The sequence below is a fragment of the Sorex fumeus genome, unplaced genomic scaffold (genome assembly GCF_029834395.1).
Source record: "Sorex fumeus unplaced genomic scaffold, SorFum_2.1 ptg000122l, whole genome shotgun sequence".
NCBI lineage: Eukaryota > Metazoa > Chordata > Mammalia > Eulipotyphla > Soricidae > Sorex > Sorex fumeus.
In genome coordinates this window covers 60,261,479-60,276,743 of record NW_026606179.1, presented here as the reverse complement: position 1 = coordinate 60,276,743, position 15,265 = coordinate 60,261,479, and the positions used below count along the sequence as shown (strand labels likewise).

The following is a 15,265-nucleotide window of genomic DNA, read 5'->3' as shown; positions in this document are numbered from 1 at the left end:
CTGCTTTCCTGGCCAAACCTAACACTGTCCTCAGGCACAAGGGTGTGTGTGTGTGTGTGTGTGTGTGTGTGAGTATGTGTATGAGTGTGTATGTGTGAGTGTGTGCATTTGTGTGTATGTGTGTGAGTGTGTGTGTGTGTGTGTGTGTGTGTGTGTGTGTGGTGGCAAGGGAGGCTCAGAGCAGGAAGCTGAAGACAAAAGAGGTGGCGGAGGGGAGGCCGGGCTGCATATCTCTCAGATAAGGGAACAAAGAAGCCAGGCCAGGCTCATTTGACTCCGGGGAAGGAGAATCTGGCCCAGAACACAGTGCAGCTACTTCCAATGCAAACTCACTACGGGAGAGGTGCCCACCCCACTTCCTCCTTCCTTTTACAGAACTGAGCCCCCCTCCCCCATCACCCGGGACTGGAACAGAGAAACCTCCGGCCCCAACGATTCAGAACACGACAGCCTGAGGACCCGCGGGAACCACCGGGCCGGGACTCTGCCCCTCACAGCTGCAGCCCCCAACACGAGGACGGCGAGGGGGGCCGCGGGGGTCTCCGGGAGACATCCTGGGAGACAGAGCCTGGAGCCCTGGCACAGAGGGGAGGGCCTTGCACGCGGCCGACCTGGGTTCTATCCCTGCCGTCCCATATGGTCCACCCCACCCCCACCCCCGAGCCCCACCAGGGGTGATTCCTGAGCGCAGAGCCAGGAGGAAGCCCTGAGCATCGTCAGGTGTGACTGAAAACAAAACAAAAAGTCAGTTTCTGGGTAATAGGGGTGTGAAAGGGGAAACTGAGGCCTGAGACCAGAGCGGGGAGCTGGTCTATATCGCCCCCCACTCTGTGCCACCTGTCTGTGCCCGCACCCTGGCTGTCCCCAGCCTGTCCCAGGACGCTGTGGTGGCACCGTGAGGGGAAAGAGGCTGCGACAGCCCCTACCCACTGACGCGGAACTCCAGGCCACAGCACGGGGCCCCTGGTCACTGCCCCGGCCATGTGCGCTGCTTACGCACACACAGGCACTGTGCCGTCGCCTCCGATGTGAAGCCCTCACCACGGACGTCGGTGCCACCAGCCAGCCAGGACACCCCAGAGCACAGGGCCGAAGGCTCCTGCCCACTTCACACCTGCTGATGCCCACCCAAGGGGGCCGCGCTGCCCGGATACAACCTCACCTCCCCAGGCCCAGCAGGGGCCAGCACAGGGGCCAGGGGCCAGTGCAGACGCCCCCTGGATGAAGGGGGAGGGGAGCTCCCAGCTCTCGGGAGACTGTCCCCAGGGGCCTGACCTCATCCGGGAGTGACCAAGAAAACCGGGCGGCCTTGGCCCTGGTCGGGGCCCCGCCCCACAGTAAATAATGCGAGCAAACACCCAAGGAGACGCCCAAACACAACTCTGATGCAGTAACTTTGTGGGCCCGCGTCTCCCTCTCTGCACAGAGTCCAGGGCAGGACCAACGGCCAGTACAGGAGGCCTCAGGCCCAGGGCTCGAGAGAGTGGCGCAGACACCCAGAGAGGGCCCAGGTCCTGCACACAGGAGTCCCACCTACACACGGGCCACGGCCGGAGACTGAGGGACAGTGATGCAGGGATGGGACCTCACCAGGGTCGAGTAGCTGCATAAGGTCAGGCAGTGGCGGGGTGGGGGGGTGTTCACAGCCAGGGCAGCATCAGGGACAGGACTGGTGACATCATACACATGTACAGGGGAGGCCTGGACATCTGGGAAGGGACTTAAACCCATCGACTTTAACTGTATGGTCAACTCCCCTAACTTCCGGTCTTCTGAGCTCTGCAGAACAATCTCGAATGCAGTGCTCAATCAAGAGCCCAGTGGCACCGAGTGGAAAATCCCCTTTTGTGCGACATATCTTGGTGCCCAACGTGGACTGTGCGGGGAGCCTGGTACCCAGACGCTTCGCCCGCCGCAGCCTGGGAGCTCGTGGCCCGAGAGTGAGCTCAGGGGGTCGGGGGAAGCTCGGGCAGAGGCCGGCACTGCCTGGCCTCCGGGCACTGCCAGGAAAGACCCCACACTGCCCCTGGAGATGTCCCTGCCCCGCATCCGTGTCCCCCAACGCAAAACATACATGCACAAATACGCAAGGAAGGGGTGGGAACGGGGTGCACAGCGGGGGTGGGGGGAACAGCTGGTCGGAGCACGGGTGGGGCTGGGTGGGTCCAACTCATGGGGAACCGCAGGGCCCCCCAGGACCATCTGCCAACACAGAGTCTGTGGCATTCGACATCACGCTGCTGCCCCTGAGCAATGAGTATCCTGAGGGGCGACCAGAGCTGTGGGGGACCCTCCCTGCTGGCCCCTCCTCCCCTCCCCACGGCCCCCACAGCCCCCACGGCCCCCTCACCTGCTGCTCGTGGATCAGAAAGCGCTGGAAGTCATGCAGGTGGACGGCGGAGGCGTCCGGCCGGTCAGTGTTGCTGCGGCACGTGCAAAGGCCCGGTCAGCAGAGAGGCCGCGACGGCAGCCCCCACCCCCAGCCTGTCACACCCCTCTCCGTGCTGGGCATCGGGGGGCCGAGGGACGTCCTGGCCCTGACCCACCTGCCTGGGCCCCCGCTTCCGTCCTCACTACCCGCCTGCCTGCCCTGGGGCCTCTGTGGGGTGAGAGAAACCGGGAAGCTACGAAATGGGGACCCTGGGAGGAGCAAGCCCCCAGGGAATGCAGCAACTGGGGGGTCTTGGGGAAAGGCCTGAGGAGGAGGGGAGTCGGCACCAACCCCAGGCCCTGGGTGGGGGGCTCCCCTCGGCCAGCAGACCCCCACAGACAGCCAGGAAGGGGCCAAGGAGCAAGCCCAGAGCCACCGAGTCACCAGGGTGCTGGGGTCCCTGTCTGAGCTGCCCAGGACGAGCACCTTCTCCCCGGGGTGACAGGGAGGCCCCTCGCTGGCCCCCGACCTCACCCTCCCCTTCCCCGGCCTCACAGGAAGCTCAGGGACGTTTCCTGCCCTTGGGAAGGGCGGGCGCCCAGATGCGGACGCCTCATCCGAGAAGGTTCGGGAAGGCGGGCCCAGGTAAGCACACACCCAGCACGCTCAGCGCACGGGTGAGACGCCCTCCCCGCACCCAACGGGCCTGCAGTGCAGCCACCAGCGCCAACTCCCGGGTCCGAGTGGCCAGACCTCCCCGCAGCCCGGGGCCACCACCACGGACCTCTGCGGCCCCGGGCAGTCACACGTGCTCCCGGCCCCTCGGCTGACCCCCAGCTGGCCGGATGGGCGCAGAGAGCCCGACACTGCCCCCCCGAAGGCTGACAGGGGAGAGGGGCCTCACCCCAGGATAAACACGGAAGAGTCTTTTTTGAACTCATCAAGAATCTGGAAGAGAAACAGAAGGGAAACTCGCGTGAGTCGCCGGCAGCTTCTCCCGAGGACCAAAGCGGGTTTCGCGGGGGAGGGGGCGCGTCAGGTGACGCAGAGAGTCAGCCCACCTTGGCCTGTCCCGGGAGGGGGCCCGAGGCCTGGGCAGTCCTAGGACCCGGCCCTCCCTCCAGAGGGTCCTCAGGGGTCCCCGCCGCCTCACTTCCTGCTCTCTGCGGCTGCCCCTAGCCACCTGGCCTCTGGGTCTCTCGGCCCTGAATTGGGGGTGGCCGCTGCCGTGACCCTCCAACCCCCCGGGAGGCCACAGTGCCACCTCCAGCTGCCGCTCCCGTGGCCCCGATGCTCTCAGCCAGACCAGTGCAGCTGCAGAGTTGTGGGAACCGAGTCTGAACCCTCCTGGCCTGGCTGTGCAGCTGCCCCTGGGCGGGCAGGGCTGGACGCTGTCCACCGGGTCCCAGCCTGCTCGACTGGGTGACCCCATGGCAGGGGACGGGGTGTCCCTCTGCCAGTGGCCCTACTCAGAGTGGCCTGGACTTGCCCCTGGCCGGCCAGCTCCGGTCCCCACACCGCAGAGGGTCCCCGAGTCCCTCCAGGAGTGACCCCCGAGTGCAGAACCAACAGGAAACCCTGAGCACCACCAGGCACGCCCCAAACACTGCCCCCACCCCACGCCACCTGGGCTCCACCAACCCAGGGGTGCCCAGGTTTGGTGAGAAGGTAGCAAAGAGCCGTCAGGAAGGGGAATCGGATGAAAATATTGAAGGGAAAAGTGATGAATGTCACGGGGGGAGCAGGCAGTTAGCACAGAGAGGGCCACTGTGACCGTGACAGCTGGGAATGGTCACTCTGGACAGGAACTGAGTGCTTAAGGGAGGTAACGGGAGAGAGATGGATGGAGAGAGAGATGGGTGGAGAGACAGGGAGGGAGAGAGGGAGAAGAAAAGTGCCTGCCACCGAGACTGGCTGGAGCAGGCTGGAGGGAAACTGGGACACTGGTGGTGGGAAATGTGCCCTGGTGAAGGGAAGGTGCTGGAACATTATAGGACTGAAACCCAACCATGAACATCTTTGTAACTGTGTCAAGGTGGTTCAATTAAAAAAAAAAAAAAAAGAAAAGAAAAAGCCAAGAAGAAAAAGAATGAGTGTCTGCAGACACATTCTCACACACACACACACACACACACACACACACACACACGCTCACACACGCACACATACTCACACATTCACACACTCTTATCCTCTTGCTAAGCTCATCCCCTGTGTGCCGCGGGCTTTCCCCAGAAGCTGTGCCCAGACCCAGGGGTCTCCCAATCTAAGGCCCTGGGGGTCTCCTGACGCAAGGCCCTGCACCCCAGGGGTCCCCCACACGCGGCCTCCGTGGCTGCACAGTGGCGGGAAAGAGGGCTACGGGCCGCCCACCGCAGCCGCCTGGGACTCCGGCCCCTCGGGGCCCAGGACCCATCCCGAGGGGCAAACCACCAGCCCCTCGGACTTTCAGAATGGCCCATTCCCTTCATCGAATAAAGTCTCACAAAACATGGATGAAAGGACAAACGAGGAAGAGACGCCCTCCCTCCCCCAGAGAGGCCCCCCACCCCCCACCCCGTGACGGACACGTTGCCCTCCGGAAGGCACCTCTGCTTCGTTTGGGGGCCACACTGGCTCTGTGCTCGGGGCTCACACCTGGTGCTGCTCGGAACAGTGCAGACCTGGGACGGAATCAGGGCTGCCGGCTGGGCGCCGGGCCTGAGAACGCACCTTTCAAGCCACCTGGGGGGCCCATCCACCTCTCCCAGGGGACAAACAGCAGCTAACCCTGCTGCCTCATCCATCCTCTCTCTCTCTGCTCTTTCCTGCAAAGCTGTGGGTCCACCCAGGGCCCGGGGCTCCCTCGCACGCGGGTGGGGGTGGGGAGCAGACAGGGAAGCCCCCCCCCCCCCCGTGGCCTCACCGATCTCTGCTGCTCGAACATGAGCTTCTTGTAGAAGAGGTGCAGCTGCTCGAAGCTGAGCTCATCCTTGACCGCGCCCATCTCCTGCAGGGGGGACACGTGAGCGCCACGGGACCTGCCCCCACCCCACGGGGGACCTGGGCCCGCGTGTCCTCCTCCGGGGCCCCTGGAAGGACGTGCCGGGGACCCCCCTCCACCCCGGGTGAGAGCCTGGAGCCCCACAGGACCCGAGTGGGGGCCAAACTCGAGGGTCAGAGTGCAGAACTCCCAGGCGGGGACACAGAGGTCCCCAGACGCCGGCAGGTCACGTATGTAAGGTTCGTCTATCCTGTCAGTGCTCGGCCCCGGTGGAGCTGGGGGGTGCCACACGCACACCCGGGGCTGCCAAGGCTCGAACCTGGAGCAGTTGCTGCCCTCCCCAGCCCTACGGGCCTCCCTCAGGCTCCAGAACCCCGACGTGAGGTGAGACAAACTCACACCCTTCAGAGCCCCCCTCCCCCAAAACTCGGTTGTGCAAGGGTCTCGGGTCATTTCCTGGACCTTTTCAGACCCTCGTGTCCTCGGCCCTGGGGGAGCACTAGTCCCTGCCAGGCTGAAGCGGAGACGCCTGCCACCCCCAGGGCAGGGGTCTGCGAGTGGCCGCAGGGGGCGCAGATCAGCAGATGGCTGAACTCGAGGCCCAGGGTCCGAGGACGGGGGTGACTGATGCAGCCCCCTGAGCCCCGCTGGCCACTGGACAGGGCATCCCCGCCCCTGAACATTTGGCCCAGTCCCCGACCACCTGGGCTGACCCACCCTGGGTGACCCAAGGACGCCAGGTGATGGGGTGGGAGGACAGGGATGACAGGGAGGACACTTCTCTCTTGGTCCTCCACAAGGAGGACGCCCACGTGCATTTCCAGAAGGAAGGGACCAGGAGGGAGAGACAGCTCGCCACCTCCAGGCAGGCCTCCGGGGACCCCAGCGCTGCCGTTGGCGAGACTCACCGCGAACTTGTCTCGGAGTTGCTTGGCGCTGCCGACTTTGAAGTTGACCAGGGGTAAGATGGTCTTCAGCTCCCGGAGGCTGATGCTGTAGGATGGACACGGTCAGCCGGGGGCCCACCCGCTGCCCTCCTCGGGGACCCTCCTGGCAGCCCTGACCACAGGGAGCTTGCGGGGGCGACGGCGTCTCCCCACTCCAGGGCCGGCTGTGGCCAGGCGCCTCGGGGAGGGGGCAGGACATGGTGTCCACAACCAGGCCGTGACCTCGGGCACTAGAGGGGACATGACAGAGGTCACTGATGGCCGGAGAGAGGGAGGGCGGGAGGGGCTAATGGAGCTCCCTATCTCTGGCAGGAGAGGGACGGACGCATTCCGGGCAGTAACACCTTCTGCTCGTGGGCACCATGGCAACAGATGCTCTGGCCACGGGAAGCGCCGTGATGCTGGGGTGGGGGGATGGCTGCAGCCCATGACCAAGCACTGCATCCCCCCGAGGGGTGAGGGTGGACGCGGCACCCCCAAACCCAGCTGGGCCCCGTGTCATCCATCGGCGGGCAGGGGGGAGGCAGGAAGGCTGCCCAGGTGCATCCGGCTAGAGACCAACTGGGAACGGGAAGGTGAGTATCCCGGGCTCTGGACACGGGCTAGGCACCCTGAGGCTCCCCGGGAGGGTCCCATGCCCAGCACAGGGGCCCCGCAGGGACGCAGGAAGTGAACAGCTCTGGCCAAGGAAGGGACCGGCTGGCAGCACCAGCACCCGGGTCTCGGCGGCTTCGGTGTGTCCCCACAGGAAACGAGGCCGGGTCACGCCGCTGCCCAGCACCTGGGCCAACACCCCCTTCTGCATGGCCCCCACCAGGGCCGCGGGAAAGGGGACTTCCCGCTCATGGACGGTGCGGGGGAGGCAGAAGACGGGGCAGAGGGCGGGCAGGAAACAGGCGCTCGCTGGGGGCAGCAGGAAGGGGGTCCGGGGGGCCACACCCCCAAGAGGGCCGGGCCGCACACATCTTGGCCATGGAGCGCAGGGGCTGGTGCAGTGTCCCGAGAGGGGCCTAGGGAGGTCGTGAGCCCACGCCATGCCAGCACCAGCCAGGGCCGCCCCAGCATGAGAACAGAAACGCCCGTGGTGGCAGCACCCCAAGGTGGACAGACCCCCACCCCCCAGGAGGGGACAGGTCAGGGAGGGGGCAGTGAGCCGGCCGCCACCAGCGTCCACCTGTGCCCACTCAGGACCACATCCCCCCCACCCTCCGACTTGGAGGGAGGAGGCCCCGACGGCCCCCGGGCACACTGGGCAGTGCAGGCCGCTGCCCCTGGAGGCCAGTGACCAGCTCAGTGGAGAGCAGGCAGGAAGCAGTTACTTGAGGGGAAAGGCCTGGGGCGGGCGGGAGGGTCCGAAGGGCCAGCTGGCCTTGGGACACGTGAGGGGCACCACCCGGAAATGCAAATCTAAGCAAAAGACCAGCAGGTGCCCTCGGCCTGCCACCCCCAAGGTCAAAGCCAGCGCCCAGGAAGCCCAGCTCCATGGCCTGCACCTCGCAGGTCTGGACAGCGGGGAGCGGCCGGTCCCCAAGTGGGGCTGAAAGATGAACGGAAGTTTCTGATTCAGAAACACCTGGCGTAGTCGCCTCTGTGCACCCAAGCCTGCAGCACCCCGGAGCTGGCGCACCCCAGGGCTGGAGCAGCCCAGGTTGGAGCACGCAGGGCTGGAGCACCCTGTTTTGGAGCACCCAGGGCTGGAGCACCCTAAGGCTGGAGCAACCCAGGGCTGGACCACCCAGGGCTGGCAAACATCCATCCACACACAGACAGCCCCCAGCCTCCACAGCAGGATCACACACAAGAAAGGGGCTCAGGGATGCAGGTTTTGTGACCCAGATCTCTAGGCTCACAGAGTCGGGAGTGGGCGACATCTCCCCATGCTCCTGGGAGCCTGGCAGTCACGCCCACAAACTGCCTCTGGTGTCGTGTAAGCTCATTACGGCCATGACCCAGAGACTCACAAACAAATCTCTCGGAAGAGAGCAACACAAGAGCATCACGCCGCAGAGATGCCTCCGGACCCCCAAAGTCACCGTCCAGTTAAAAAAAAATTAAATTAACCTCAGCTGCATCGCTGTATTTAGAATTTTAGAATTCCGACATCTCATGCTCTACATCGCTGACGTACCAAGACAAGGGCTGAATGGCTGCAGGGTGAAGGACAACCAGTCACACACTTCCTCGAAGGAAGCTTCTTGGGGTCATTTTTCGTGGGTTATTTGTAACAAGTCACACAAAATAAATTACTTAGGTCGTGCTTTGGGGGCAGGGTTTGGGGGTCAGGGTGGAAACATTCTAAACACGGTGGTGGAAGGTGTAATAGTGGCAGGTTTGGTGTTGGAATGTTAAGTGTTAACAAATTCTTGTGAACTTTATAAAAGTATAATTAGATTAATTTTAAAAAGAAGAAGAAGAAAGGGGCTGGGAGACCCCGACCGTGTAGTGGTGGTCGAGTCCAACACTCACAGCTCACAGCCTGGCCGAGACGGCACTGTCTGCACACCACACAAATGCACACACACACAGACACACACACCACACATAGACACACACATATCCACACACTCATACACACACATAAACAGACACACACACCCCACACACAAAGACACACGCAGACACACACACTCATATACACACACATAAACAGACACACACCACGCAGACACGCACACTCAAACATACACTCACACACACATACACAGACACACACACTCTCATACTCATACACTCACGCACACACACGCACACGACGTCCAGGATGGCCCGGTGCAGGCCAGTAAATGCCCAACCCACCCGCTGTCCCGTCTCTCTGGGCTGTCTGTGGGTTTCAACGGTGCCTTCCTGCGACAGGGCAGGGACCCGACTGCGGGGTGGGGACAGGAGGCCACTGCCCTGATATTGGTGGGAGCCAGGATGACCGGACTTGGGGTCTCACACAGGCAGGGCTCTGCCTCATGCCATCCTTAAATCAATAAAAAAATGTTTTAATTAAAGAAAAAAAAAACCAGAATAAAAGCGGGGTCTGAGAGAATCAGGTGTATATGAACCTTACCTGTTTCTTCTGGTTTGATCCACAGAATAAATCTGTTTTCGCAGCCAGCTGGGAAGAGAAGGAGGAGAATGTTGGCACTTGCCCCAGTCCATGGGGGTTCCAGGTGGAGGGTCCGAGGAAGTTTCCCACCTTTGCAACTCGAGCTATCTGACCCCCCACAGCGGGTGGAAAGGGGGTTCCCTCTGCTGCCATCTGCGAGCCCCCCAAAGCGGTGAGGGACACCGTGTCCCTCGGAAGGTGTGACTCGCGCGCGCCTGTCCACCCCGCGCTGGCCGAGGGGAGCCGGCCCTACCGCGCGCTGAGTGGGCACCGCCCACGTACCTCTCGATCATGGTGGGCGTGGACGCGGACGCCACCTCCTTCAGAAGGATCTTCAGGCCCGACAGCCACCGCGCGGCATCTTCCTTGGAGTCAGCTGGGTGGGGCGGAGAGGAGAGCGGGTTGGTCCCTGCGGGAGACCCCGTCTGGGCCCCCAGGGCGGGAGCGAGGCAGGTCAGCCCCATGCCAGGAGGCTCGTCCCTGTCCAATTTCCGTCATTCTCCCGAGAGCCTGGCATCAGAGCTCCGGCCCCAAGCGCCCACCCGCGGAGTCTGGCCCCAGGGAGGGGCCCAAGCTGTGACCCGGGGCTGTACCACGCTTAGCTGGTGCCTGAGTCCCACCACACCGCCTTCCCTTGTTGGAGAAAGGAGCTGCCTGCAAACTCCTTCCGGCCTGCGCAGCCCCACGCGAGGGCACCGGGCCCGCCCAGGGAGCTATCACGGGGATGGACCATGCCCAGCTCTCCACCTGAGGCTGAGCCCCAGGACTCAGGACAGGGGCAGGACTGGCCAGCTGGGCACTCACCACCCCTCAGCCAACCACAGCAGCCAGGCCCAGCCTGCCCTGAACTAAGCGAACAGCAGGGAGGCCCCAGGGTTCCTCTCCTGCCCCGGCCTCACCGTGGCCATCACACACAGGCCCCAGACATGAGCTGGGTGCCAGTCTGCTCACCGTGCCCACGCTGAGGCTGGGACTCACCTCCTCTGGGCACTCACCACAGCACCAGCCTGGGACCAGCCTGGGTGGCTCTGCGGCGCTTCTGCCTCTCCTGTTTGGTGAGTGCAAGCTCTGTGTGTGTGTATGTGTGCCTGTGTATGTGTGTGTGAACACATGTGTACACACACGTGTGTGCCTGTGTGTGTACATGTGTGTGCGTGTGTGTGCGTGGGCATGCGTGTGCACATGTGTGTGCCTGTCCTGATGCCCTACAGCTCGTTCAGCTGCATGAAGGCCCCGCGGACCAAGGACAGGACTGGGCTCGGCTCTCTGCTCTCAGCTCCGGACCGTGGAAGTGCCCGGGGGCTCTGCTCCTCTCCAAGACCGTGGCAGCCAGAGCACGGCGGGAGGAGCGGGGAGCACTCACCGGCCAGGCTGAGCGTGCTGAGCACGAACTGTGTGCCGTAGAGGATGGTGAAGCAGCAGTCGTCCCTCTGGCGCACAGCCTTGGCGCGCTCGAAGTCCTTGCAGTTCTTCCCGGGGCGCACCTCCTTGATCTCCAGGATGTCCACTACGGGAGGAGGAGCAGAGGCCCGTCAGAGGCCGGGCACCGCGCCCAGAGCCGCCACAGACTCGCACCTGACCCAAAGCGACCCTCCCCCTCCCCGGCTGGCCTCCAGGGTCAACCCCAGCCCTGCGATGGCCGATGAGGCGGCAGGAGCCAGGGAGGGGGCCAGTCAGTCCCCTCCTCCCGCTGCCCACCAGGCGCCTCCTCTGGGGGCCGGAGAGAGAGGACAGCAGGAAGGAGCTGGTCTTGCTGCAGCCCACCGGCCACTATGCCTGGCACAGCATGCGGTCCCTGAGCACATGACCAGGAGTGACCCCTGGTGACCCGGAAGCACACCCTGAGAACTGACTGGTGGGGGCCCCCTCCCCAGACAGAAGTAGCCCCTCGCTGAGGCCAGAGTCCACCTGCTTCCAGGAGAGAAGTGGTCCAGCCAAGCTCCCGGGAGAACATGGTGCCGTAAAACACATCTACAGACACACACACACACACACACACACACACACACACACACACACAAATCTCACGACGCTTCTCTGACCGTCCTCCCCCTCCACTCTATCTCCAAGACAGAATTACATCATCTTTCTTCCAGCAAAAACCTGAATGTGACAGGGGTACTGAAAAGTGACTGAGATCATGATGGCTCCAGGCTCATTCAGCAGAGTGACTGACTGGGGTCTGGGCGGGAAGACGAGGCACACGGAGTCTTCACTCATGAACGTGGGTTGTGGGACCCTCCCACTTTCAAGCCTGGTGTCCGGGCACCAGCCCCCACGACACATCGCCTCCTGGTGACAACGCAAGGCTGCATTTCACCGAACATCTCCAAAAGGACAGTCACACGTCAGCCACGTCACCCACCTGGCACACACACAATTCGGCGGCTTGCACAAGAGAGTTGTGTGAGCGGCCAAAGTCAAGCTAAGCCTTTGCCACATCACCGAGACAAAAACCTTTGCTCCGTGGTAGTTGAGGGCATCAATGGGGGGAATCCTGTGGAACACTGTCAGAGAGCAGTATGGGGAGCACTATGGGAGCACTATTGGGGAACACCATCGAGAGCACTATTGGGAACACTTTCGGGGACACTGTCCGGGAGCATTGTGAGAGCACTGTGGGGAGCACTCCAGAAAGCATTTTTGGGGAGCACTGTCAGGGAGCAGTATGGAGAGCATTGAGGGAGCATTATTGGGGAATACTGTTAGGTGAATTGTGGGAACACTGTCGGGAGCAGTTTCGGGGGCACTGTCAGAGAGCATTGTGGGAGCACTGTAGGGAGCACTGTGTGGAGCGCTGTGGGGAGCATTGAGGAGAGTTCCGCCAGGAGCATTGTGGAGCACTGTGGAAAGCACTCCAAGGAGCACTCTTGGGGAGCACTCCGGGGAGCACTATTGGAAAGCACTCCAGGGAGCACTGTAGGAACAACGTGGGAGCACTATGGGGAGCAGGTGTGGCTCTCCTCACTAAAGATGGGGTGTGGACCATGAGCACATGTGTCCAACACACGTGGCCACATGCCTGCAGGATAGATCACAGCTGTCGCAATTTGGATTCTCACCACCTGCCTCTTTCTCTGTGGAACATACAAACGGTTTGTTGCTCAAGACGTCCAGGGGCCAGAGAGGGAGCGCAGGGCCCTGCACCCGGCCTGTGTCCACCCAGCCACCTGCCCAGCCCCGCCCGGCCCTCGAGGGCTCCGCACGTCCTCCCCCAGCACAGCGAGCCGGAGTGAGTGGAGGGCAGCTGTGGCACCTCCCACGGACTCTCGCTGTCCTTCCTAGACGCGGCCGTTGGTCAGCTTCTCCAGCCAAGGCCCCTCCAGACTCACATCCGCCCGGAGCCTGCCCCCAGGCAATTTTCACCTCTTGGGATGCCAAAGGAGGACGGGAGCAATAGCACAGCCGGGAGGGCGGGGAGGGCATTGCGGCCGACCTGGGTTCGATTCCCAGCATCCCATATGGTCCCCCGAGCACTGCCAGGAGCGATTCCTGAGAGCAGAGCCCGGAATAACCCCTGTGTATTGTCGGGTATGACCCAGAATTAAAAAGAAACACCAAATATGGGGCCGGAGAGATAGTACGGCGGGTAGGGCGTTTGCCTTGCACCCAGCCGACCCGGGTTCGATTCCCAGCATCCCCTAGGGCCCCCCTAGCACCGCCAGGAGTGATTCCTGAGTGCAGAGCCAGGAGGAACCCCTGAACATCACTGACTGTGACCCAAAAAGAAAAAAGAAAATGAAAGACAAGCCGAATGAGGGGCGGAGCGATAGCACAGCAGGGAGGGCGTTTGCCTTGCACACAGCCCACCGGGGTTCGGTCCTGGGCATCCCATGTGGTCCCCCGAGCACCGCCAGGAGTGATTCCTGAGTGCAGAGCCAGGAGAAACCCCTGAGCATCGCCGGGTGTGACCCCCCAAAAAACAAAAACAAACAAAAAAAAAAGAAACGCCGACTGAGAGAACAGAAACAGATCCAGGGCGAGAGGCCCAGGGCCAGTGAGAAGCCCCGGGTCCCGCCCAGCACCCCAGGGCCTCATGGAGTTGGAGTAGTCCCCTGGAGAGGCCCTGTGCCCACAGAGGCACCCGGGAGCGAGAGCCAGAAGGCACTGGACACAGGGTCTCGGTCCTGCGGTTCCAGGCCCAGGGCTGCCTCTGGGGGTGCGGAGTGGGCTGGGGGCGACCGTCCCCTCGATGTTCGGGGTGCGGGAGATCAGCTGGCCGCGCGGCCCCGTTTGCAGGCAGAGGCGTGCGCTCTGGCTCCCCAAAGGAGCACCCCCATCCCCGCCCCCCAACTCTGCTGTGGGCCAAGCCTGCACACACACACACACACACACACACACACACACACACACACACGAGTGAAGGGGCAAGGGGTGCCCACCCGCCGGCTGACCAGAGTTACAGGCGGGCGGGCAGGGGGCCGCAGACGGTCTGGGGGGCCGGCCCGGCGCCGCTGGTGTTTCACTGGGCCCCGGCAGGCCCGTGTGGTGGGCTCAGACGGGGGCGTTTCGGAGGGGTGAGGAAACAGCTCCTAAGGTCGCCCCGCTCTGCTCGGCAGCCCGGCCCCTTCCCAGAACCCCCCTCCCCACCCCCCGAAACTGGCACTTGTGAACTTGTGAACTTTCAGCCGCCCACTCGGCAGCCCCCCTTGGCCCTGAAACTCCTCCCCCTCCTCCTCCCGCCTCCCCCAAGTGGTTCTGGGGTTCTCTGGCTGCTGCCCCCCCAATGCCTGTGACTCCCCCGGCTCCAAGGCCCCTTGTCCAGCCCCACGCTCAGTCCCAGGGGACTCTCCTGACACCAGGCTTTACAGAGCAGCTTCCGGGAAGCCCAGGGGACCAGGACACCCCCCGCGCGGACCCCTCCCCACGGTCGCCCCCCCTTCCAGCACGGACCCCAGGCCTGTGAGGACAAGCTCGGTCACGGACACGGCACTCAGTGCTACCCAGTAGCGGGGCCAGCGGGGTTTCCGTTCCCGGTTCCCTTGGGCTGGGCCCAGCGACGCACGCTGGACGGTCAGGCCCCGTGGACACAGTCCCTCGGCGCAGCTCCCGGGAGCGCGCTCACACGGCACCTCTCGACCACAGCCCCGCTACCTGGTTTCGCTCTGTCTCAGCGCTGCCGTCTCGGACAGACCTGGAGGAGCCGAGGCTGCTCGTCGTGGTGGAGGCGGCCCCTGACATCCAGCTGCACCCGGGGGGCTGCAGGACCCAGCCCACAGGCAGACCCTGGCCCCTCGGGAGGGTGGGGCGGGGTTCCCGTGACGCTCGGACTGCCAGGCCGGCAGGTCAGGGCAAGAGCCTGATGTTGGCTCGTCCTTGTCACTCCAGGGGTCACTTGGGCCCCCGAGCGGTGCTGGGCAACCCCAGGGCTGCACCTGGCCGTGCCCAGGAGACCACGTGGCACCGGAACTCAAACAGGGCTGGGCGCTGGCTTGGCATGCGCCTGGCCTCGCACGACCCCAGGCCCCAGGCCCCAGACCCCAGGCCCATGTCCCTGCGTACTCTCTCTCCTAAGTGACACGGAGGGTCAGCGCAGGGTGGCTCAGCCCCTGCATTTCCCATTTCTGCAAATACCCAAGGGGAGACGCGCCCATAAGAACCTGGTAAGACTGACACCCAAGAATAGCCATGAGAAGTCCCAGGAGGTTCACTCCATAGCTTGGAGGCCAGCCACACATGCTAGGGGGAAAAGGCAGCTCAGATAGAGAAGGGAGCACCAAGTAAAGGGTGTTGGGAGGATCCTCCCAGGATGGGAGAAGCATGCTGAAAGTAGACTATAGACCGAACATGATTGCCACTCAATGCCTCTTTTGCAAATCACAGGACCCAAAAGGGGAGAGAGAGCAAAAGGGAATGCCCTGAGGCATGGG

General features: G+C 63.2%; 1 protein-coding gene across 1 annotated transcript in view; it reads right to left on the bottom strand.

Moving 5' to 3' along the window:
• The window catches only part of PLCG2 (phospholipase C gamma 2), an 84,187-nt gene that overhangs the window by 40,660 nt on the left and 28,262 nt on the right, over positions 1–15,265 (bottom strand). The window contains 7 exon segments of the mRNA XM_056136221.1: positions 2,351–2,423; positions 3,276–3,319; positions 5,277–5,360; positions 6,263–6,347; positions 9,357–9,404; positions 9,678–9,771; positions 10,759–10,902. Of these exon segments, the coding sequence (XP_055992196.1) occupies positions 2,351–2,423; positions 3,276–3,319; positions 5,277–5,360; positions 6,263–6,347; positions 9,357–9,404; positions 9,678–9,771; positions 10,759–10,902 (572 nt within the window).